A 26,013-nucleotide genomic window follows, 5' to 3' on the forward strand; every position below is an offset into this window, starting at 1 on the left:
AGATAAGAAGATTGAAGAGCAGGTATTGCTGGGTTGTGGCTTGAAGCACCCAAACTAGAGACGTCTTGAATAGATATATATGATGCATATCGGAATTCAATGTATGCTATGCTGGAAGATAACAATATAATGAATTTTCTGCTCATCCCTAAGTTTGTGCAATAAGTATTTATATACTTAGTCGTGGCAGAGATGTTTTTTCCTCCAATTCTGGCAAAATTTTCTACACAGCAAATACGCGAGGAATTTGATGAGTTGTGAATAATTAGAGCCTTCAATGGCGAATAGAAAATTGTGGTATCTATGTTGTCATGCAGCGTAGCACTGGCATAATATTTTTCCTGAAATAATCGCTAAGAATTGGACAGCCATGGTAAGGGCCGTTTTTCGTTTATGGAGATTAAGTTATAGAGCGAACCACTTTCCATGCTAATTGTTTTTATGTATTCTGGAAAAGTCCGTTCTTGGTGGAGTCGGGAAAAACTTTCGTGGCATCTTAAGTCTTGGTTAGTAACGTTTTGAGTTTGGAGCTAGCTAGGAAAATCGCAGGGTTTATGACAGGGCATTTCAAGAATTGCAGTGTAACGGCAGACTTGAATGTTTCGTCTGTTTTACCTGGCTCAAGTCGGTGCTAGTAATGATTTAGTGGGGCTTGAATTTTTTATTTATTTAATATCGCAAGTAATATTAGCAGGCCAATTTATTTCGAAAAAATTCTATGGTTTGCGGACATAAATTTATTAAGGCCGAAATATTTACAAGAGACTATAGCGGGGAAGAAAAATCTCAAATATTTCATAAAGAAAATTATAAGATTGCCGAAGTTATTTGTTTCGACGCCTTTCCTCAAATATTGGGGCATTATTAGACATTGAAGGAAGCTGTGGAAAGGAAAAACCTTCATTTACCTTACAGCAGTATTGTGGACATTATTCTTGGCTGTGTGTAGTTAGAATACATAGGAAAGGGAAGTATCGCAGGTCATCAAGTGACATACAATGACCAGCATTGGAGCATTCTCATTTCAGGCTACCGACATGTGTGGAAACAACTCGCAGGGCAGACAGAGTTAGTCGCAGTCCTTAAGTGGGACGCATAGAGGTTTGGAGCTATTGGAAGGGGCAGGGAATTAAGGAAGTTAATCGTCCAGTTGGTGTAAGGAGAAAACGACCATCTTTCAAGGCCACATATTACACAGTGAAATCCCAGCAGTGAAATACATACATTGGGCGCCAAGCTAATTTTCCAGTTACACACCTTTGGCAATTTTGTTATTCGTTGCTAGCTGTAACCACATTCCTGGGATGTGTAACTCAACTGTGCGAGTAACAAGCAGCTGGATGATGCATTATTCAAGCGTAGCAAGGAATGGAGTATAGAAGCCTCAGTACATTTCAAGTCGTGGATAGAACAGCAGAATCGGCCAACCTCCTTATGCAAGGAAATTCATATCTATTGTGTGGCTGGGCATAACAAGGAAATAAGTGGTTGTGGCATTACATAGCAAAACTCAGTCTGGGCGTGGTTAGAGCTGCTCCAACACTAGTTTGTGGAACCAGGAGTCTATTCTGTCTGCATGGGAAGGTAGGAATTGCCGAGTCGTGGGGGTTAAGCTGACATTCACAGCGGACCATCATATTCCAGGTTCTCTAAATTGCTCATTTGCAGATTTGTAATTAAATCATTGAGAAATGAATTTGTGTTTTGCTGGGAATTGATAGAGTCATTGCCATGATTATTTATACTGTCTAGATACTCTTTTAAGTTACAGCAGTTTGTATGGTGGTAGCATTCATTGTTCATTGAATTATTATTGGCTGTTAATACATTGCACATAAATATAAAAATGTATGAATGCCAAGAAACAAATAAAATGCACCAGGTTTCAACTTAACCTTAGTCCTTTTGGAAAGAGATTTAAGCAAAATTCCTCATGATTGTTTGGGAGGAAAATTGTGGCAAATAGGGACAGCCTGTTACAGATGCTGAATTCACAACAACATTCAAAACAGTTGCAGAAAACTTTCATATTCACCTTTATATCAACTATTTGTCAAAAGTCTGTGAATTGAAGTAAGACAGTTTGGTGCAAACAGAGTTGGACATTAGTGTGCTGCTTATTTCAATGCACATGTGGGACAAGTTCGGTTAGCCTTTTGGAAGAAGAATCAGTGTTCTGTTTTTCAGTTTGAACCATGGCAACATAGGACATTAAACATTTGGCCAGATCACTCTATATAGCAGGCAGCAAGCTCAGTGATATTTTCCAATCAAGGGATGAAGCCTTGAAAACTCTTTACAAGATAGAAGATAGTTTGACTCTTGTGGAGCAGTCACCTCATGAATTATTACAGACTGCTATGTTACCTGCTATGGCAACCTTGAAACAACACAGATGGTTAAAGCATCCCGATGATGAGATAAGGTTGTTGGTTACTACTTCTTTGATGGAGATTATAAGAATTCCAGCACCTCAAGAACCTTATGAAGATAACATAATGAAGGAGGTACTACAACTAGTCGTTGATAGTTTCCAATATCTAGGGGACACCAGAGCTCATCATTTTCCTAGAAGAGTTGCCATAATAAAAGTATTTGCAGAAATCAGATTGAGTAATCTAATGCTTGACCTGGGATTGTACGACTTAATACACACCATGTTTCACTATTTCTTGGTCACAATTAGGAAAGAGCACAATGAGGATATTATTGCAGCCATGAAGAGCATTATGGCTATGACAATCAATGAGAGTGATGCTCATTTCCAGCCACTTATGCCTATGTTGTTAGCAATTTCAAGTCAAGAACAGGATGCTTCTAAACCTGCTTAAGAGTTGGTCAACAAAGTGCTCAAGCAAACGTTCGGAAAACAATGGGCTGAAGGAAAAATAATTTCATTGGAATTAGATCTTGCAGGATCTCCCAAAAAGAGTAAGAATCAAATGAGGAAAGAGCAGATTTGTTTCACATGTCAAAAAGCTTGGACACCTGTTCATATTTGCGGAACTAATAGAGGGGAAATTTTTTTGCAGCCAAGTGGTGATGAGGAAAGAGATGCCATGTCTCATGAGGAGCAAGCTGAAACTACAGCCTTGAATGCACCAGTTATTGTGGATGGTGAAAGTAAAAAAGATGATGGCTTCCAATCAGCTAAGGTTCATGATATGGAGGAAGAATCATTTGCTACAGGTGAAGAGTATTCCAAACTCTTAATTGGTGATTTGAAGATCCGTATTGATAGAATACGTGAAGAGAGAAATGTCCTTGGTGAATCTATATATGATCGTGATGCTGTCCAAGAGTGCATGACATCTTCTAGGGAGACAAGGGAGAGTGATAAAGATAATGTTCTTATAGTTGAGAACAAATCAGAAAACGAAATGTGTGATAGCTCATAAACTCTAGATGACTGTGAACAAAGACCTTTAGCATTGAAAGATTTGATGGACAGATTATTGGTCACAAAGGAGAGGGTTGTACAAGTATTAACAAGGGCAGATGATTCTCACAAATACATTGAAGATCTTATATTGAAAACTCAAATTGATGAGAGGCAAAAAGGAACTTGTACGCAATTACACACAATCAAAGAAGCATTTGAAAAAATGAAATCAGACTATTTGCAGCTCTTAATGGATAGGGATCTTGCTATCAAATTTGTAGAAGAAAAAGAAAGTGAGATTGATGATCTTTGTTACCAGCTAAGCTTGGCTCATTACTCTCTACACAAATCAGAAAATAAGATGTCTATTATAACTACAACCAAAGAACAAGAAGTTGATACAAGGGAGATGGAGATCAAACAAATAGTAGTAGGGATTGATGAACTCCTAAAGGAAGAAATGAAAGACAATGATCCTAACAATTTACATATTAGGGACATCCAAAATGTTGATGAATGGATTGAAGAATTTCACAAGGAAACACCTTGCAGCCTTGTAATTTCGTTTGAAGAAGATGCATTTGATACACCACCACCTTTGTTCACTTGGGATGGACATGTGACAAGTCAAGATTGGGTGAATTGTGATGAGCCCAATGAAAGAATAGAGGAGACCAAACTTCTGACTTGGGACAGCAAAGGTTTATCTTTGCAATCACATGAGTTTGCAGCTTTAACACATGGAAACAATAATGGACAGGGGTATACAAGTGTTGGAACCCACATTGCGGGTATTGCCAATCAAATTTTCAGTGAAGAGGTGTTTGAAAGGGATGAAGATATGACACAAAAAAATGGTAATAATTCTGAATTTTGTAACAACAATCATACTTTTTTACACCATCATGAGGTAACAACTTTTTCTCATGAGGATGATGATAGGCATAGTTTTTCTAGTTCTGAAATTTCTTTTGATAATGATCAATTCATTGGTGGAGATGTTGGTTTGATTGATGACACTTGTAGTGAGTCAAACACCCAAGAGTTGTCTCTGATGAATAATGAAGGCAACTACAGTTCATCTTTCAACTTGACACTGATTTCTTATGATATGGCAGTTGTTTATTTACTGGTTGGCGACTTAATCTTCACAGATATTTCAGTTTTTGATGGCTGTTCTAGATGGGATTCCATTGTTCATGCAGATTTGACTTGGTCTTCAATAGCAAGTGAAGTATATGGGAATGTTGAAGGATGCTTCTCTTGGATAGAGATGGAATGTGGGAGGTTTTTCTTTGATTGGCGTTGGTTTGGTGACATGTTTGGAATCATCTATGTTGCTGATCGGAGTTATGGCAGCGAGTTTTGGTGTTCCTTCATGTTGGTTTATTGGCATGAGGGGGTTCATTTTCATCTTGTCTCATTGTTCTGCATGCATGGACGGTTACCTCAAGGTGATTGGTTGACAGACTCTTTCATTACTTATAGCAGGTTCTACAGATTGATATGGGATCTAGGTAGTAATATGTTGGGTCCATTGACTCTTGTGGACCAAGATATGTTGCTACATCATGGGTATGTAGATGGTTTAATCAATGTAGTGCAGCGGATTTGTAGAATAGTGTTCCTGAGGATGGTTTGGGATCCTGGTATTGGTATACAAATTCATGATTGCTTGAGGACAAACAATCTTTAAGGAGGGAGGACTGTAATTTCCTACTTTTTGGGACATTAGGAAATCCATTAAATAATTAAGTTTAAGTTGTCTAAATATAATAACTTTAAAGACAACTTATTTTAATTATTTATTTAAGTAGACTAAAGTGACTTTTTATGTCAAACATCAAATTATAAAGTTATTTCACTTTATTAATAGAAGGGAATTCCAAGAGACTGGAGTGGGCGAACAAAGAGTCACAAGGTTGAGCTATTTAATAACTTGGAGGGGCTCATTTTGGTTATGGTTGGTTTTATGTTTGGAAATTGATTCTCTTGGAGAGTTTCTGGGAAACTCTAGATTTCAGTAGGTTCGAGGACGCAAACCCTTGAGCTTGGAGGCAGTGGACGGAAACCCATTGTCAGTTGGAGTTATCACGCAGGTGGCTCACTTTGTGCTTCAAGTTTAATTTATTGGTTATTCAATCAGACTGTAAGTTCTATGGCTACGATTGGATTTTGCTGTTGTTGCTCTATTAAGATTTGAGGCTATATTCATATCTAAATTACAAAAATCCTGTTTAAATCTGAAATTTAATGATTTTTAGTGAAATTTGGTGAATAAATTGAAATCAATTACATGCAAATTGTATGTTGAATTTTTGTGGTTCGTTGGTTCATATTTATGGAATAAATATCCCTAGGGGGATATTTCACAACCTCCACTTAAAGTTGAAGAATGCATGAGGTTAGAGTTTTGAAATAGTTGCAATTGTAATTATTGTTCTTGGTCACTTTCAATTGCCAAATCTAATTTCTATATGGAAAAAATCAGGAACCATCAAGGAAGACCAACCAATTGACCTTGACAAGATTGATCCAAATTCTAAATGGATTGCAAACGATGATGTCCTCTTTAATCTTGAGATTTTGATATATACCAACAAAGGCCCACATTGATAGTGATGTGGTTGAATGACTTAGGAGAGGATTTGACCTTGTAATGTAACTTCAAAGCAACAACTACATCTATTTCTTTGGAACTCTATACTTAATTTTAGGTTTGACTTTGTAAAAGTAGATTATAATTGAAATTTTGAAAACGATTAGTATCCAGTTATCATTTATGCACTATGGATGATGTAGGGGCATCCGGTGGTGTAAGGGCAATCCTGCATCTTCCAAAAATATTTTTCTTTAGTTAGTTTTATTTTTATGTTTTTGTATTTCTAGATACCCATTTGGATGAATAAGTGATTCTAACTTTCAGAATTGACAAGTTTTTTCTAGCCAACTGCCGAAAATAGAAAGTTTTTATTTAAAGGCGAATGGAACCCAAATTTTGAGGGAAGCTTGAGAATGGAAAAATAAGCACTTTGGCGAAAGAATCAAGTTAAAATCATTTACGGTTTGAAAGCTATTCAAGTTTCAGTTTCTCGAAAAATCGAAAAAAATTCTTCCAAGTCAGATTTTTGGCATTAAACAGTTCTGAACAGCCCTGAAAATGCTGGGAATCAGCGTGAAACGACCTTAGTTTTGGTCAATAAGCAATGTTTGGTAAAATTCAAGATTGGCAGTTACCGTGACGAGGTACTCTATGACATCATACCCATGGATGCACGCCACATGTTGTTAGGGAGGCCATGGCAGTTTGATAGGCGTGTTGTACATGATGGCCATGCTAGTACCTATACCCTAACAAAGGATGGAGTTCGACATAAACTGAAGCCCCTAAAGGATGTGGAAGAAAAGGTATGTAGTAGTGCTAGAATGTGTTTTGTTGGTGGAAAAGAATTTTTGGAAGACATGAAACATGAATGTAAGTGCTATGCTTTAAGTCTTAGACTGGGTAGAGAAGATAGTGAAGAGGTGCCTGTAAAAGTTTCAGGACATTGTGTTTGATAATTTGCTCGAGGGTTTACCATGTGGAAGGACTAACAAAATTGTAGATGCCTTAAGTAGGAGGCAAATATTCATATTGTTGACAAAGATGCAGTTTGAAGTGGTTGGGCTCAATGAACTCAAGATATTGTATCCTTAGGATCCTTATTTTGCAGAGGCTTGGAAAGCTTGCAAGGAGCCTGCTACTCTAGACAGAACGAGGTGGCTGGATTTCATAATCTAGGATGATATGTTGTTTAAGGGAAGCGAGTTGTACATTCTGAGGAGCTCCATGAGGGAGAATTTGATCAAAGAAAAGCATAGTGGAGGGTGTTGTTATGTAGTTTGGTCGGATCCCTTCTAGGGCCGACCTAGTTCACCTAAGTGCTAAGTGACCTTTGGCCTTAGCAATTTGACATATGTTTAACTAGGCCTATTTGGGTGATTGTGTAATATATTATAATAGGGTAGGCCCTATTTGGGCACACCTAATATGTAACTTGTAAAGTGTTATTGGTCAGGTCCTAACCGATGTAACTTGTGATATTGGTCTGACCCTATAATGTAACTTGTGAATTTGTAATTTGGTGCCAAAGCCGACCTAGGCATAAGGGTTAAGGGCATGTATATAAAAGAAAGGTAACTTGTAGTCACAAGTGCATTAAGTTGTAAGGAAAATTCATCTCTGATTCTGCGAGTTCCTCCAGCAGCGATTAGCATCTGCAACTCATCTCTAAGGTAGCGAATTCGATCTTCCAGTCAGCGAACTGTTTCCAGGTTGAGCGAATATCTTGCTAGGTCAGTTGAAGTCATTCTAGGATGCCTAAGCTGCTATGGGCTACCGAATCTGCTGCAGGACATTGAATCCTTGAGTTAGTGTGCGACATCTTCCAAGTGCAAGCTCAATCCATCAACAAATCATATTCTAGGCATCATTGTCGGATTGAGATTAGAATCAAGGTTCAGATAAGTAGGGTTTCGGTGCTTATGTTTTGTGCCCTAGCTAGGCAAGGTTGTAATATGTCTCTACCTTATTCTAATCAAATCTGAGATTCTTTGTTGCTGGGTTTTTCCTCCAAGAGGGAGGTTTTCCCACGGTATCATCGTGTATGTGTTTACTTTACCTTGCATTCTTATTTTCTGTCAAATACTGCTAATCTGATTGCTAAAATTAACATGGTATCAGAGTGGGTTCCTTCTATAAATAATAACAGCTTGGAGGTAGATCCTGTATCCGTTTTTTTTGCAGACTGAGAAATCAGAGCAGGTAGCATAGAGAAGTGTTGAAGAAGACTAGCATGAATGCAATTCTATCAGGCTTATCACTCTACTCATACAGACTGGGAAACGATTCACAACTATTGATTGGTAATGTCATGCAGCGTCCAGACTTCAAACTAAAATTGCACTCCTGTGGCAAGGGTATTTATGAAGTGCTTATGGATGAGAATGGATTCTGAGTGATGGCGAGGGCCGAAGGCCACGCAACCATCATGAGATGATTCAGTGTGATCTAAGTGGGTGGTTATGTTGGAAACTAACTTATAAGAGAAGTATTTTTTGAATTTTTCATGCTGTTATCAATTCATTGGATAGTGAATCATGTATGATAGTCTTGAACTATTAGTAACCTCTCTTAAATGCTTTCAGGACGAGCTGAGGAGCATAAAGATGATGATTGTATTCAAGAGAGGAAGGTTTTGAGACATCTTGTGAGGAAGCATCACAGGGTGAAGACTAAGAGACATAGCTTAGTTGGTGATACTACGATCAGGTTCAACTTTAGAGGGAGCTTGTTGTTTTCAGTTTTAGAGGGAGCTTGTTGTATTCAGCTTCAGTGGGAGTTGTTTGTTGTTTCAGCTTCAGAGGAAGCCATATCCTTGGTTAAGGCAATCTTCCAGGAGAAGATTGAGGTGAAAGCCCTCGGTTAAGACAATCTTTCGGGAGAAGATTGAGGTGAAAGCCCTTGGTTAAGGCAATCTTCCGGGAGAAGGTTGAGGTGAAAGCCCTCGTTCCACCCTCTGCAAGTAGGCATGGTGGTATTGCATTCTTCTCTGGGAGAAGTTTGAGGTTAGAGCCCTCATTCCACCCTCTGCGAGTAGGCATGGTGGACCCACCCTTTGTGAGTAGGTATGGTGGGTATCGTGGTGTACTTGTTCACCCTCTGCGAGTAGGTATGGTGGGTATCATGGAAGACGTTTTATGATGAGTTTGTTCACCCTCTGGGAGTAGCTATGGTGTGTCTCATCCATGGGAGTAGCCATGGTAGTAGTCACTATGTGACTTCGTCATTTAGAAGGAATCCTCGCTAGCTAAGAGGGAGTGTTGTTATGTAGCTAGGTCGGATCCCATCTAGGGCCAACCTAGTTCACCTAAGTGCTAAGTGGCCTTTGGCCTTAGCAATTTGGCATATGTTTAATTGGGCCTATTTGGGCGATTGTGTAATATATTATAATAGGGCAGGCCCTATTTGGGCACACCTAATATGTAACTGGTAAAGTGTTATTGGTCAGGTCCTAACCGATGCAACTTGTGATATTGGTCTAACCCTATAATGTAACTTGTGAATTTGTAATTTGGTGCCAAAGCCGACCTAGGCATAAGGGTTAAGGGCATGTATATAAAAGAAAGGTGACTTGTAGTCACAAGTGCATTAAGTTGTAAGGAAAATTCATCTCTGATTCTGCGAGTTCCTCCAGCAGCGATTAGCATCTGCAACTCATCTCTAAGGCAGCGAATTAGATCTTCCAGTCAGCGAACTGTTTCCAGGCTGGGCGAATATCTTGCTAGGTCAGCTGAAGTCATTCTAGGCTGCCTAACTTGCTATAGGCTACCGAATCTGCTACAGGACATTGAATCCTTGAGTTAGCTGTGCGACATCTTCCAAGTGCAAGCTCAATCCATCAACAAATCATATTCTGGGCATCATTATCGGACTGGGATCAGAATCAAGGTTCAGATAAGTAGGGTTTCGGTGCTTATGTTTTGTGCCCTAGCTAGGCAAGGTTGTAATCTGTCTCTACCTTATTCTAATCAAATCTGAGATTCTTTGTTGCTGGGTTTTTCCTTCAAGAGGGAGGCTTTCCGAGGGTATCATCGTGTTATGCATTTACTTTACCTTGCATTCTTATTTTCTATTAATTACTGCTAATCTGATTGCTAAAATTAACAGAGGGATGGCAAGACACTTTGGTCGAGATAAGACCATTGCTGGATGGAATTCATATTTCCCTTGTGTTCAACATTGCAGACTTAACAGAATATCATGAAGGTGGCATAGAGGAAGAAGCAGTGACAGAACAATCTAGAATCCCTGCACCCAGTTCAGAGAAGGCGGTGATCGAAGCAATTCTGGATAGTCGTGTGGAAAGGAGTACCACAAACAGGCAGTATGAGGAGTACCTGGTGAAATGGAGGGGAAGACTTTTTGAAGATTCTTCATGGTGTCCAAGGCAGAGGTTGACTGTTTGGGTTTTCCTCAACCAATTGAGACGTGACGGGGTCACCTCTCAAACTACCCCGTGAGTCTGATGCAGGAGCATCCGGTGGTGTAAGGGCAATCCTGCATCAACCAAAAATATTTTTCTTTAGTTAGTTTTATTTTTATGTTTTTTTATTTCTGAATACCCATTTGGATGAATAAGTGATTCCAACTTTTAGAATTGACAAGCTGCTTTTTTTAGCCAACTGCCCAAATAGAAAGTTTTTATTTAAAGGCGAATGGAACCCAAATTTTGAGGGAAGCTTGAGAATGGAAAAATAAGCACTCTGGCAAAAGAATCAGGTTAAAATCATTTACGGTTTGAAAGTTTTTCAAGTTTTAGTTTCCCTAAAAACTGAAAAAAATTCTTCCAAGTCAGATTTGAGGCATTAAACGGTTCCGAGTGGCCTTTAAAATGGCGAGAATCGGCAGAGTCGATTCTCAGCGTATTCTTCACTTAGAGAGCTTTCCGACGCATCAAACGGCGCGTCAATCTGATTCCCGGATCAAAAGTTATGGCTACCGGAAGTTGGTCAATTTTTCGGAAAGTTTCCAATTTTCGAATCTGGCTAAATTTTCAAATTTCTAATTACAAGTTTTTGCTTTTGTCCGCCAAACTTTAATTTCTAAATTGTAATTTGGTTCTAAATGGAAGGGGGAGGCTATTAAGGACTCATGGGAGGAAACTTGTCAATTAGTTGTTGTATGTGAGATTTTGGAGAGTTTAGTTTCTGGGTTGGGAAATAGCATTGTAAGGGATTCCAGAAAATTCTGTAAGCTGTGTGTTGCAGCCTGTGAGGATTTAATCCTCTTGCATGTAATTGCATGTATTGCAAATAGATTTTTAGACTATAATAATATATTCTTGGGTGTTTCTTTATTGCAATTTGCTGTGTTTTTTTCTGCTCTTCGGGTTGTCCCCTCATCAATGGACTATGCATTGTGCAATGAGTATTAACATAAATGAAAAATAAGGATCTGGAAGAGCTGAAAGCTGTTGGGGCGACCTATGATGAGCTGGTGATAAAGGCAGAGGATCTGCTAAAGAAAATTGCTATGTAGTGTCTCCTCGGTTTCTTTGCTGTGTTTTGTTGTTTTGTTGTTCTTTCTGTTCGTTGGTCTTTTGGCCAGTTGCTATGTATGCGGACTTTAATTCCTTTTGCTGCTCTTTTTCTTTCTATGATGTAATGGTTTCGGGTCCTTAAAACCTATTTTTTAATCAATCAGAACATAAATGAAAAAATCTATATTTCACAGTTAGTGGGCTAAATTCTCATGTTTATTTGCTCTCTATATCTCTATATCTCCATGCTATATCTCTATGCTATTAAAATGCCTTTAAATTTAAAAGCAATAGGTTTTCTCCTCTCTTTTTACAGTTTTTTGAAATCCGATTTTTCTGCAATTAAATCCCAATTTCTACTTTTGGTTTGCCAAACTTTTTACCATAAGGTTTTTGCTGCTATAGTGTTAGCATTTTGCTACAATGATTATTGAGAGCATTCCTTAGGTACAATCTGTTAAGGGCTACAATGCAATGATGGGAAGTACACTCTTATTTTTGTCTGGTTGGGTTCTACAAGGATGCTTGAATTCGGTCAGGGCAAAGAATTTGCTGAAGTAGAATTTTTGTCTTGTGAAATTCTTGAGCTTATGCTATGGCAATATTAAACTTTGTGTTAGGTCTTCTTGGGCCAATGTGACAGCACAAGTATCGGGTATTCCGTTAGATTTGAATTTTGAGATTAGGGTGGCGAGTCGATGTTATGGCTGTTTCTTCATTTCTTGTTCTCAACACAGCATTGGTATTCTTAAATATGTGGATTCTTTGTCCATTTTGACCATACTAAGGTGATTGCATTCCATGGTTACTTGTGGACATACTTTATTTACAATTCTCATGTTCAATTCATGGAATAATGCTGGCATTAGAGATTTAATATAAATTAAGATGCATAATATTATTAAGATACATGCCTTAGTAAAAATGAGAAAAATGAAAAAAGGAATGGTTATGGGCAATGAATCAGTCTCACTTCACTCGGGTTCATAACAACTCTTTAGCAGCTAGGTGTTGAGAGTCGAGGCCCTTATTCTCGTATATCAATTTTTGTCATATTCTGGTTCTAGAATGAAGTTGCATATGATAATAACTCTATTCATAACCTTTTAATTGCTGAGAGTTATTTCTGGTTCATAATTTCATATGTAAAGTAAATTTCCTATTTGGTGCTCTTGCAATGATTGCATAGTTGAGTGAAGGATGCCTTCAGGATTTCAGCATTTGAAGAACTATTCATTCTCCCGAAGAATGATGAGCTGGTGTATTAAAAAGTGATATCTGGGCTTGGGTTAATGCAATAATACTTTATAAAGTTTCATTGATCATCACAGTTTCTTTTGAATTTGTTATGAATTATGCTGCATCAAGAGTATCATATATGTAGTTATCTCTGTTTTGCAAAATTTTGTGTTTAAACTCTAAGCTGATAAAAAAGGAAGATGGTGTCCAATATGGATTTTATTCAGTTAAAATAATACTGAAAAATAGTATAATTGATAGTAATGTTTAATTGTCTTGGATTTTGTGAGCTACAAATGTTTCTGATAAATTACTACTTATCCTGAGTACCAACCAGGTTGAAGAAATTGTCAAGCATAGTGAGGCTGGAGATCCTGTTAGAAGACCTCGAAAGAAGATAGTAGTACAACATTGTGATATTATTGGAAACAAATTTTGGGATGAACATTCTTATCTATTGTCTGACTAATGATATACTTTGTGAAATTATGACAATGTATATCTAGAAAACCTCCCTTTTCCTCAAATATGTAATTTTATAATGATTAAAGTGATGCGTTTGTGTGATGATTCCGGTGTTCGTTTCTAAAAAGAAAATTATTTACTCTTTCTTCTAGTTTTGAGTCTTTGACATCTATCGCTGTCCAAGAATTTTGTTGCTGGTTTTAAGAATGAATTGCTGTTTGATAATTTTACTATATGAACATGATATGGTGGTAGAAAATGTATACATTTAAGTCATTTGAGGTGGAAGAATTCTATGTATCAACCAAATGGTGCCATGTCTCTATCTCTCAAACATGTGGATTGTGAGATGGTTGGTAGCTCTTAACATTTTTCTTGGGGACTCGTCTAGCTTCTGTTAGCATTTTTGAGATTACTCATTCCTTAATAATGTATGGGACTAAACTAATTACTTAAGATGCACACTAACAACTTTTAATGTTTAATTGAATATAGGCAAGATGATGTTTGACAGAAAGTATAGTATTACTTTCTACAAACTGTCGTCGATAGATTCGAAACCATAAACAGCATCAAGATCTTGTTCTGCAATGTAGATAACTTTGCATTGAGATGTATGAGATCACAAGAAGTTACAACATTTCTAGTCAATTCACTCAAATGATAAAATACTAACACATTGACAAGCTTCAATGATTTGTTTCTAACTTTTGATTCACCTATTTTTGATTTGTGAAGTGATGGTTTGGAAGGGGTAGTTGATTTATAAAGAATCTGATTGTTGTATTTCATGGCATATTTTTGGAACAAGGGTAGTCTCTTGAATGGTATAATATATCAGATGGTTTGGGACATCAGAATATAGATTTTGGTAGGAAAGAGGAGACCAAAAAGTGAGTAATTTGTCCACTTTGGTGAAAGCATTGATTGTAGTAGGTGGCAAAAACATATTTGTTACAGTGAAAACAAAATCACCTCTCCATTGAAAGCAGCAAAATTGTCATGACAGTCCTTTGTGTCCAGTAATGTCCAATTCTCACTTTTTCCACTTCTTGGTACTATTGTTCAATCCCTTTCGCTCCCAAATGCATTGTTATGTTATTTATACCCTTGTAGGATTTGTTTAATTCATTCTTAGTGGCTTATATGCATTCTTGATGGTTTTAGTTGAAGATCTATATTGTAGCTTATCTAAGTTTGGGACTATGATAAAGAGCAAAGATGGGAAGTAAATTGGGAGTGTTTATGAGATTATTTGATCTAATTTCAGTAGGATGGAGTTCTCCTTTGCAAGCCTAATGGCTGCAACTCTTGTATTGCCAATTTTGAAATGTGTATGTGCTGTCACTCAGCTTCTAGTTGGAGTCTTTACTCAAAGTGGGGTTTCCCTAGGGTATATGTGCCTTCTTTCATGGTGTTTTTCTCTCTTGTTTTATTTCCTTTCGCATTAGATGTTTGACATCTTGAGTCATATATGCTCTCTAAAACTAGATATAAATCTGTAAGTTGATGGTTACATGTGAAATATCTACCCTTGTTTATGGATTAGTAGTAAGTTTTGAAACTAATTCTTCAACTTGTAAATAATAGATTTGTTTTCTTTGCAACTATATATCAAGAATCATTCTTGAAAATTTTGCGAATGTATCAAATTGTTTTGGATATATGGTTAAACAAATATGATAGATTAAAAACATTACCACAAAACTATTTGCTAGAATTGTGCACATGATTTCTAAGAATTAGTTAAGATTAGAACAATTTTATATTACTGACACAAAAGTCTTACTCACATACCTATAAAATTATATTGTATAGAATAATATACAATATTATGTGTACAAAATATTTACATATTTGTTGAGACCATGCCTACAATGTTCAGAGGTTTGGGTGTCCATAGAACCCATTTAGGAAGATGTGGATATAGCCCTATCTTTAGATGTTGATCCATGGCATGAATCATGAAACAATATTGATTTAGGTTCTCTCATCTTTGTCTTCAAATCACTACAAATATGGCGTAGGAGCATCTTGGAGCTAGTGTAGTATTGGATCAACCAAAAAGAACTAGGTGTTTTGGAGGAACATGTGGACTAATAAAGTGAGGCTTCTTTTACAACGATCATATAGAGTATGGATGAAGACAAAAAGCTATCATATGGAAGTGAAAGTTATCATATGGAAATTAAGAGTCAATTTTGAAGATGGAGATAAGAGACAATGTGGAAATCTACTCTTTAAACTAGGTTTCATTAATGAGTAAGGGTATTTTGTTTTGAATTTTAGAAGGGAACTCTTTGACAAAATGGGATGAAAAGTAAACTACTTGTAGTTGCTTGTAATAAGTTGCAAAGCTCCTCATAGCATGACTTGTAGTTGCCTATAAAATCCTCTAGTGTTTGTCTTGTAGCAATAATGCTTTCTGGTAGCAATGTTTGATTTTCTATAAATAATAAGAAAATAGAATGTATTCAATATGTTTTGTGTTGATTTGGGTCCACTAGGGAAACTTTGGAATTGGTTTCAAAGACAAGTTGTCATTAATTTAATTCTCTATCCTTGATTGCATCAAATTATCTAGAAAGTACAATAGTGAATAGGTTTAACATTTTGAAATCCATCTGAGAGCCTATATTTCAAAAGATACATCTGTGTTTTGTAATTTTAGACTTTTGTTGTACACTATGGTGGGGGTTACTTGCTTTGTATTTCACATGCGAAATTTCAAGTTACTCTTACAACCTTGGATAAAATTATTTCACCTTTCATTGAATATTTTAGCCTATGTTTCTTTCGTGTTTACCTTTTATTTGTCATCTAAAGCCTTTGTGACCAAATTAAATGGAACCTTGAACATTATTTGTAATCAACCTTTAATGATTACCCAATTAGATGCACATTGAATATTGTAAATACTCTTATTTTAAGCATTTCGATTCCTTTCTCAGTACAACATGAGTCCACGTAATGGTGAACATGTGTACACCATAATAAGGTTTATATGTTCAAATTAAAGTAGTGTACATCATAATAACGTTTATACGTGAATACAACATTTACATATATTTTTTATCATCTAAAGTTTTGAATATATGTGGTTTGCTACTTTAATTTCTCAATGTTTAATAGGCCTATTTAATATAGGGTCCATCTTTCCCTATAAAATGGTCAAAAAGAAATGAAAAATCCTAAGCTCTTATTTGGAACAATAGATCATGACAAGCCAAAGTAAAGCCTCTACTTATTTGAAAAACATAATAGTTGTCATCTTTTTTCCCTCTTCTTAAATGAAATATAAAAACATAGAGATACTCTCCTCGAGATTTGATGGAATTTGTATTGTTGGCTTACTTGTAATGTAAGCATGTAACCTCTTATAAATCTAGCTACATCATTTTGCATGGTGTACTAAAATGCATAATTCTAGATTGACAATTGACGTCCTCACTTTAAGTAACCAGACACTTTACAAGTGTGCGCTTTGGTCATAAGCTGGAATCACATTGTCTCTCTTTATAAGAAGATCATTCTTGATGTAGAAATCAACCCTTCATCATGCTTTTTGCTCGTAATTGAGATCAACAATAAGGCCATTCTTTGGAAGCTTGCAATGAAAAAACTAATCACAATCAAATTTCCCTCTAGGTAGACTTATCAAGTATATAAAAACATCATAATAATGCAATGATGTCACATTCTAAGAAATATAAAAAACTGTGTAGTTGATTTCATGGAAAACAGTGCTCATAATAAAAAAAAATTGAGACTAAAGAATCTATGAGCACTAACAATTATGGCATCTTAAAAAATACTAGTTCTTTACCATTTTATTGGGGCAATGCCTTACAAAAAAAATTCAAAAGAAATGGAAAGTGCAAATAGATGTTAGACGGGGAAAGCTTTCCAAAAAAGAAACTTGAAGAGTACTTCAACTTATTAAAAGCATCCAAATTTTTGGATTAGCTATGATAAAAAATGTTGAAGTGGAACCTTAGTTTGTTTCTTTAGGCAAAATCTTTAAGTACACCTTTTAGGAGTTTTACATTTCTTTGTTTGTCTTCAACCCCAAACGTGTAATTGTCAATGTAGATTTTAAGAAATAATCTCTTAAAATTTGTACAACCCATTTCAAGTTGTTGGATAAAATGATTTTTAGTTGATAATATTAATGAGCTTATGTAAAACAATCCATCTAGAATTATCTATAGATGAATATAGAGAACATCATTTAAAGTTAGCTCAAAGGTTTGTAATAAAACAAATTGAGTTAGTTTATAGTATGTTGATTTGTTTTTTTTGTTGCAGACATCTAAATTTGTTCATACCTAACCACAACAAATTTGATATTAAGTCATTAAATAATTTTTTTATTATTATTTATTTAATCATCCATCTTTTACCTCTTCCTATTCTAACCTTTAATTAAAATAAACATTTATTATTTATTTAATAAACTTCACAATTCATCTATATTTTTATCCTTGTCCATTCAATGCTAACCCTTAGACTTGTTCACATGAAACAATCTAAAATTGTCATCATGTGACAAGTATCCCCTTTACATGTCTTGTTGGTTGAAAATTTGGTACACCTAGGAAGGCGTGCAAATTATGGTTTCAGTTATAGCGCGTGAGTTAAAAACTCTCCTAATTCTAAGGGAAGGCTCCCCCTTTTGTACTTCTAATTATTACAAATTAACCATACCCTTTAAATACTAATTTAACTTGGGCATGACAACATCCTTTTCTCTTTTTCAGAACGGTGATATACTTTCCCTTTTTTTAGAAAAGAAACTACAATCTAGAGTAACAAATTTAGAAACTTTCAAGAAATTTCAACAATTACAAAAATGCTTACAATAAGAAGCGAACTATCCATAAAAGCACAAAGTCTTTTGTCACTTCCCAGGGATGGGAAAATAGAAACAAAAGCTCAAAGTGTTCAACTCTTCTACTGTCCTATCAACCTTCTAGAATGATTATTATAATAACGTACACCATATAAAAACTCAAAGTCTGTCAATATAATGCACTTCTAAACTGGTATGAATAAGAACAATTACAAGCACAAAGTCTTGTAGCTTCTTCCTATCATGAACACTTAATTGTGCTAATTTAACCCTCAATATTTGCAGCACAAAGTTTGTAACAAATCGGATTAAAGCTCTTTCCAACAACCTTACTAGAATCTCAAGTATATGCAGAAAAATATATCACCGTGACATAAGAACACAATGAATATATGAACAAAGTATCTACACAGTCTGAAAACTCAATTGTTCTCCTTATATTGCTTGAGAATCAAATTGACAAGTATAAAACACAAAGTTTTTATCATTATAAAATTTTGCTGAGTTTTTCTTGCTTGCCAAAAAGATTCCTATTACATTGAGTACCCTCCAATATATAGGAGAGGGGCTAAGAGAAAAAAGTGGGAGAAGTCCAACTAACTTAGACTTATTCCACAACTAACTATGACTTATTCCAAATTATAGTCCTATTTGCTTTCGACTTGTAACTTATTTACATGTAATTACGAGTTACAAGAATACAAGTAATTTGACTACTTGTGATTACAATTTTTGGCATTACATGTAATTTGTCAAAGGGAAATTACAAATGCATAATTGAAACTAATCTAAGTGTCCAAGACACGACTATATTTACATCATCCTCTATCTAAGAGGTCTTTATGCTGCTACAAGATGTTGGCACTTGAAGTATTCAAGATCGGTGAGGTATTTGTCCAGGAACCTCAACTTGCATCATTGATAGTTCTTATGTCCTTTGCCAATGAACTCCAACCTCATCTTCTTGCTTGGGGCAATGATGATTCTTCAAGAAAAGTTATCTATGTGCATATGACATCGTACTCTTTTCATTTTACATCACTAGTGTCATGGAAATATGAAAGAATTGGCTTTTTCTTACTGTCCTTACATGCATTGAGACCCTAGGACTCAATTGCAAGTGAAACTTATTTAACCTTCTTGCAATGGCACTTGCAATCGGGTTTTAAAACTCTGATTGCAATTTAAGGAAACTTGAATAGAAGACAGGGTACATGCTTGCAATCGGGTTTCTAAATCCTGATTGCAACTTATAACGCAAAGGCTATAGAAAGACTTGCAATCGGGTTTTAGAAACCTAATTGGAAGTAATCATAACTTGCAAATGAAAGATAAATACCTACATACTTGCAATCGGGTTTTAGGAACCTGATTGCATGTCTAACTAAGCCTTCTCTAGACGGTTCCCAAAAGTCAAATTAACTTGTTATCCCATTTATTCTTTTCAAACTAAACCTCTTTATCCTAACCGTTCACATAAGGATGTTTCCCTAGTGCACCTCCTATTCCTATTCCTTATCTACATGTGACACTTGTCACATGACTACAACTTTGAGCCTAACCCTAATACTCATTTAATATTAGCCATCCATCATCAATTTGTCCTAGCTGTTGATTTCACCTCTTGAAAAATCTATAAAATAGAGGTCTCTCACCCCATTTGCATCATCTTCTTTCATCATAAAATTATGTTGTCCAATTTTTTATCTAAATCTTCTTCCATAGCCTTATGTTGCAGAAATTTCTATCTAATCTTCCATGATCATATCCTCATCACATCATTATTCTATCTAGTTGATCTCTCATCATGTTATTGGCCTCATAAGCAACCACATTTCTACATTAAAGGAGCAAATCAAGTGGAGCTACGGTGCACTCTACTTCAAGTTGATCTAAGGAGAAAGAACGACTTTAGGTGAAGGAATTATGCGTGCATTGCATTTATATTCCATTTCATCTACCTTCAATATTTCTTTGTCTTCACTTATCACTTTGACCAATGATCAAGAGGCACTATCCATAAAGCATTGACTCTTTTGTAAACATTGAGGCTCCTAAACCTAACTCTCTCCTTTTCCATGACTTGGAATTTTTAAGTTCAATATTTAAATGCTTATTGAATTAAATTTCAACTTTATTATCTTGTATTGTAATAATGTGATTGTAATGCAAAATTTAAGCTATACTAAACTTCTATTATATTAAAGAAAGTAGGATGAGATTATGTGAGAAGTGTAGGAAAAAATTATAAATTGTAAAAAATAAAAGTTCAAAAATGAATGGATGCAAAAATGGAAATAGTAAAGAATAGAAAACTTGGAGGTAGAAGTTGAAATTCTCTAGTCTAATCACTTGCATGACATGTACATGTTAGTGCAAAGTGTTATTGTCTGGGAAGTTTCTACAAATTTGAATGTTAAATAAATCACTCCAATATTTAAAAGCTGCATCTAGCTACATTTAAGGTAAAGAAGGAAAAACTAGTAGTACTTCCAAGTATAATAAAAGCTAAGAAAAACCAATTTAATATAAACATTCAAATGAAATAAAATGATAAGGAAGAGAAATAGACAACAATCCTCCATTTTGTGAAAAGTTGTTGTTAGAAATCTATAAATTAGCAAATGAGAGATTTTTGGGGCTACAAAAGAACTTGTCATCAATGGTCAAGCCCCTACTTTGGTGTTTCAACCTTCACAGGTAGAAAAGATTAAGACAATGATAAATAGAATGTCTTCTATCCTAAATGTGTTTAACAATTGAAAGAGAGGTCACAATACAAATTGTAAACTAGAATATAAATGAGAGTGATCTACTAATTAGGAAATGAGATCCAATACAAAGGGAATTTAAAAAGGATTTTGTAGTGGCAATAAGAAATTAGTTGAAGAGTGCTTTTGAACTTCCCTAGAGTGTTAAAATATATTGTAATCTTCATATAGAGTTCTCAAGTGCTCAAGAGTGTTCATAAATTGCTAAAATATTGTAGAGCAATGCAAAATGCAAAGAGATGAAAGGTTTGATGGTAAATTAAAACTTGTAAGTGATAGGATTAAAAAATCGGAAGCATGGAGATAAGGGAACTGAGTAGCTATATAGATTCACTAAAAAATGGTCACTATTGACTTGGCAAGTAGTAGGTGGTAAAATGTTTCAAAGCTATCATTGAATAACAAACTATAATGGGACATCGTGCTTGATGGTTGAAGATTTTTTACACTAGGTGGGATGTGCAAAATTGTGGTTACAACCACAGCGTGTGAGTATAAAATCTCCTAATCTAGGGAAGGCTCCCCCTTTTCTAATACTTAACTAAATTTAATTTAATCTAATGTGGGTAGGACAACAACATTTCCTCTTTTTTCAGAGAAGATTAGATTGTTTTCTCTTCTCAGAAAAGAAACAACATTTTTTTAGGAATAATAACGATAACTTAAAGAAAAACCAAAAGAGGAAATGAAGTTTCTTGAAAGCACAAAGACTTTTGTCACCTCCTCCGAGACGGGAAAACAACAATCAAGCACAAAGTCTTGAGTTCCTAAAATCCTATCTACCCTTTTCTGAATGATAAAATAAGAACAAGATATAGCATATGGCAGCGTAAAGTTTACGAGTATGATGCACTTCGATTCACTTTAAATGAGAATTACCAAAAGTGCAAAGTCTTGCAACTCTTCTCAGATTTTAATCAGTACCTAAACTAATTCAATCTTCAATATTTGTAGCAGAAATTCTACAGATATTTAGAGTGAAGCTCTTCTCAACAACTTTTCACAACTTCAAGCAAGTACAAAGAAATGACCCAATGACATAGGGACACAATGGATACAAAGTATGGCTTCAACACAAAGTATGAAATTCCAAACTCTTTGATATTACTTGAGAGAAAAATAGTTTACGACTATAAAGCTCATAGTCTCTATGAGTGTAAAATTCTATAGAGTTTTCTTGCTTGCCAAAAAGATAAAAATTGCGAAGGGCACCCTCATGAATATATAGGAGAGAGAGAAAAATGTGGGAGAAGTCTAACCAACTAAGAATTTTTCGACAACTAACTAACTATGACTTATTCAAATTACAGTTCTATTGCTAACGAACTTGTAATTTGTTTACGTATAATTACAATTTATAAAGTTACAAGTGACAATTCACTTGCAATCATGAATCCTGACATTACATGTAATTTGTCAAAAACAAAAGCATAAACAAAATTAAAGTGTCAAAATATACTTTTTATTCTTTTCTATCTCTAGCCATGAGGGATTGGAAACTGCTGATGGATTTCTACAACTCATCAAGAGCAAGACCCATCGTATTCCTGGAAACTGTAACAGTTTTAATGATAACATCATATATCATCTTGTTGTCTCTCTGTGTTCGTGAAGAGTGGTGTGCATCTTATCAAAGAACACTTGGTAATTCATGAAGTTGTGGATCGAAGCTACAACAAACTATTCTAATTCTAGCTCCTAGAGAAGACTTGACACTAAGTCAGCAAGTATCAAATTTTCAACGAGCAACTCTCCATCGTGACTTAAAATCTTGCAAGATATTTTGTCAAAACTGGAAATAATATCTTGCTCAGCTTCATCACTCATTTCAAGAGTGGCTTGAATGTCTTCGATAAGATCTTTGATGACCAATGACTTATTTGTCATAAGCTCCTCAAATTCTATGTATCTCTCTGTTCTTGAAATTACCATATTATTGCATAGAATTTCCAGTTTGATTTGGTCCATCTCATGCCAGATCTTCAAATCTTTCTCAACTGAAACTAGACTCTGGTTGAAAGCTTCCAAAGTCTAATTCAACTTTAACTTTGCTTCTCTTGCATTGCCCAACATGTGTAATGCTTTCTTCACCACTTGAGTGCTTTGATCAATTAGTTGATCTACCCAATAATCAACTGCTTTGGCCTTCTATGCAACTTTCTCTAATTGCTTGATAGATTCTTCATATGTGGAGGAAGTTAAAGCATCAACCTGTTCTGAAGAATTTATGATCTTTTGGATCACCATGATGAGCTATGAATTCTTCTCTTTGAGCTCATTCTTATTTGCTAGTAGCTCATCATAACTTGGGACCAGTGAAGCCACTGAATCTTGAGCATCGTGTATGAGACCAGAATGTGTTAATTTCCCAAGGTCCAGCTCATGAGCTTGTAGTTTGACAACTGCATTTCTTTTGGTGATTTCTCAACTAGAGGCTCTACCACTTCAGCATATTTCATTTTGTTCATATCTACCACCACACACGAGACTATCTTTTCCTTCTTACTGGCCCTTGGCTTAGGTTTCCTAAGCTACTCGAAATTAAATATGTTGGGAGAGATCTCCTGCTTCTTCCTTTTGGGCGTGAGTGAACTCTACCAAGGGGGTAGCTCTAAAAAGTTCACATTTGAGATCGCAACCATGGTTTGTGAAGAAATTGGCTCGACCTGTACCACAGTTGTCACTCTAGGAGGAGCCTCTGTCTAGACAATGACAAGCATCTGTTAGGACGACAAATTATGACTAGCTTCTACCATGAATTTATCAAAACTCATAGCAAAAGTATCAACCTCAGGAAAATATACACTAGACAAGATGGCATATGAGGGATTAACGTCGAAGACATTCTCCAAGTCACCATGAGAGGTCTCAACAGGTACTTCTATTCTAGCACAAGCGAACATGCTTGGTTCCACAGGTTCCACATGAATGCTGGAGAAAGAATCCACATCTCTATCAATTGGAGACGTGGGTACATCCAATGATAATTGGGGAGGGGCTGTACGAGGAGAATTTGAACCTATTGAAGGTGGTGATCTTGTTGCATACTCCTCATGAGTATCATTGTCAACATCAATAACATGTATTTGCACCAGTGGTTTTTCCTTCCCTTTTAGTGACACTTCTATTGGAGGAATAACCAAAGCTTTGCTGACGACTTTATTCTATTGCCAGAAGAGGAAGCACCTTCTTTGGACTTGATTATAACTTCATATCTTCGCCCAACAAGTCCAGCTAAATCACCTTTTGTTCCACCTTTAATCTTTATGATCTTGCCATTATTGTTCTTTAGCCAAGCATTGGTGTTTACAAGAATGGGTTTAAATAGATGTCAAAGATAGAATTATATTCCTTCTTCGACCATTGAGGAGAAGGAAGAGGGGCTTCTACAACTTTTTTCTCTATATACTTTGGGTCAAGGATCTTACCTTCATCCACCATTCCTTTTGGTATCTTGGTCAAATTAAAATCTACAATCTAGTCCAGGGTAAGCCTATTGTATTCCATTCTTCTGATGTATTCTTCAATACGAAGATCAACCCATATATCTTTGAGGTGATGAACATGAGTGAAGGCCCATTTGATTTTGTCCTTCATACCTCAATAATAAAAATCTTTCCTCTCCTTGAACTTTCTCAATTTGATTTCTTGTAGTTCAGTTTCCATAGCTTTGGCCCTCACTGAGGTGGTCCAAGAATATTGATCGATCTGCAATTGATTGTGAGAGGAAATATTGATACCTAACTTATGATTGACAAGTTGTGCGAACTCTATTAGGATGGTTTTGTCAGTAGGATGCCTAGATAGCATGTATGGTTGGCCCTCAAAATATCCAACTCTCATATAACTGAAAGTTGGGAACTACAGGAATAAACACCCATATTCATTTACTTGCCTCCAAGTTGCCTTAGAGACTCCTCTATTCTTGAGTGTTTTATCAAAAAGGCACATGAAATGGCCAAAGAAGTCATCTTGAACCCTTCGGTAATGAATTCTACTAGGCCTGAAAGTGAGTTGTTCATAATATTTCCATAATGGCACTGTGACCTGTCACCCTTGGTAGAAAGACCAGGAAATTCTTTAAGTGACGCTACTATATACACCAAGTACGAATTCATGTAGAAAGTAAGGGTAGTGAGGCTTGTGATAGTTGTTCACACAATTTGCCACTAATAACTTCTCCCCAGAAAATGTGAGATTTTCCTCATGATCACAATAAATTTGTACATCCAAATTTCAAACACATTAGAGTGTCTAAAACCCATTATCTTACTGAGAAGAGTGATCATGTCACCAACTTCTTCAATGAAATCACAACGATACAACTTGGGCCATCTTGAAAAGCAAGCTTTAGGAGTATCAAGCCATTTAGCATTGATGTGTCTAATGCAATCAATCTTCTCTGGTTATAATAATCCAAAGCACTCTTCATATTGATGACTGCATAGACAAGAGCTACAGGAACTTTTAAGATCTTGTCAATGGTCTCTCCATCTAACCTGATTATGACATTCCCATCATCGTCCTTGATTGTTCTAGTTTCTTTATCCAAATGAGAGGCACATGAAAGCACAAACTCAGGTTCCAAGAAAGCCACTGGGAAAGAAGAGACCAAATGGATATGGTTTTTCAAGAGCAACCGCATACTATGCATTGGTGATCCCTCCATTCTTTCGAAGAACTCGGACATGTCAACATGTGTGACCTTTGTGTCTCAAATCTCGTCAATGAGAGAGAGCACATGAGTGGGAGCAATCTCATTTTGGTATTTATCATACTTATACTTCATTTTCTTGTTTGAAGGTGATGTCACATCCTTTGTCATTGAATAGGAATTTGCAACACTGTGGTGAAAACTCAAAAGGGTAAGAACATCTTCAATAGTTATTGGGGATTCCATAAATGCCCAAACCTTTAAAAACCAATGCTTATACTAAGACTTGGGTGGGTTTTATCAAGAAACAGCTTGGACTGACTCAAAGATTCTTTATGGATAAGCATAGACAAGGATAGGAGGGAAATTAAATCTCGGAGGGTTGATTGTAAGCAAGGTAACCATCACAACTCGCACTTGTAATTAGGTCCTCAAGACCCGACTGCAAGTGTGAGTGTAAATATTGAGAGTAAGTGGTGATGAATGCTTGTAGTTGGTTCCTGAAGACCTAATTACAAGTAGCCAAAATGCAATAAGAGCTTGTAATCGAGTGATTACAAGTGGGCAAT

General features: G+C 35.9%; 1 protein-coding gene across 5 annotated transcripts in view; it reads left to right on the plus strand.

The window, feature by feature from the left end:
- The window catches only part of LOC131029896 (tRNA(His) guanylyltransferase 1), a 97,511-nt gene extending 84,200 nt beyond the window's left edge, over positions 1–13,311 (plus strand). For 4 of the 5 annotated variants that reach the window (XM_057960560.2, XM_057960558.2, XM_057960559.2 and 1 more), the window contains one exon: positions 13,040–13,311. In XM_057960560.2, coding sequence (XP_057816543.1) covers positions 13,040–13,171 — 132 coding nt within the window. In that variant the 3' untranslated portion in view covers positions 13,172–13,311. The remainder of the gene's footprint in view (positions 1–13,039) is intronic. The other variant, XR_009102847.2, reaches the window with a different exon arrangement.
- Positions 13,312–26,013: the final 12,702 nt, after the last annotated feature.

The sequence above is a fragment of the Cryptomeria japonica genome, chromosome 3, assembly GCF_030272615.1.
Source record: "Cryptomeria japonica chromosome 3, Sugi_1.0, whole genome shotgun sequence".
NCBI classification, from domain to species: Eukaryota; Viridiplantae; Streptophyta; class Pinopsida; order Cupressales; family Cupressaceae; genus Cryptomeria; species Cryptomeria japonica.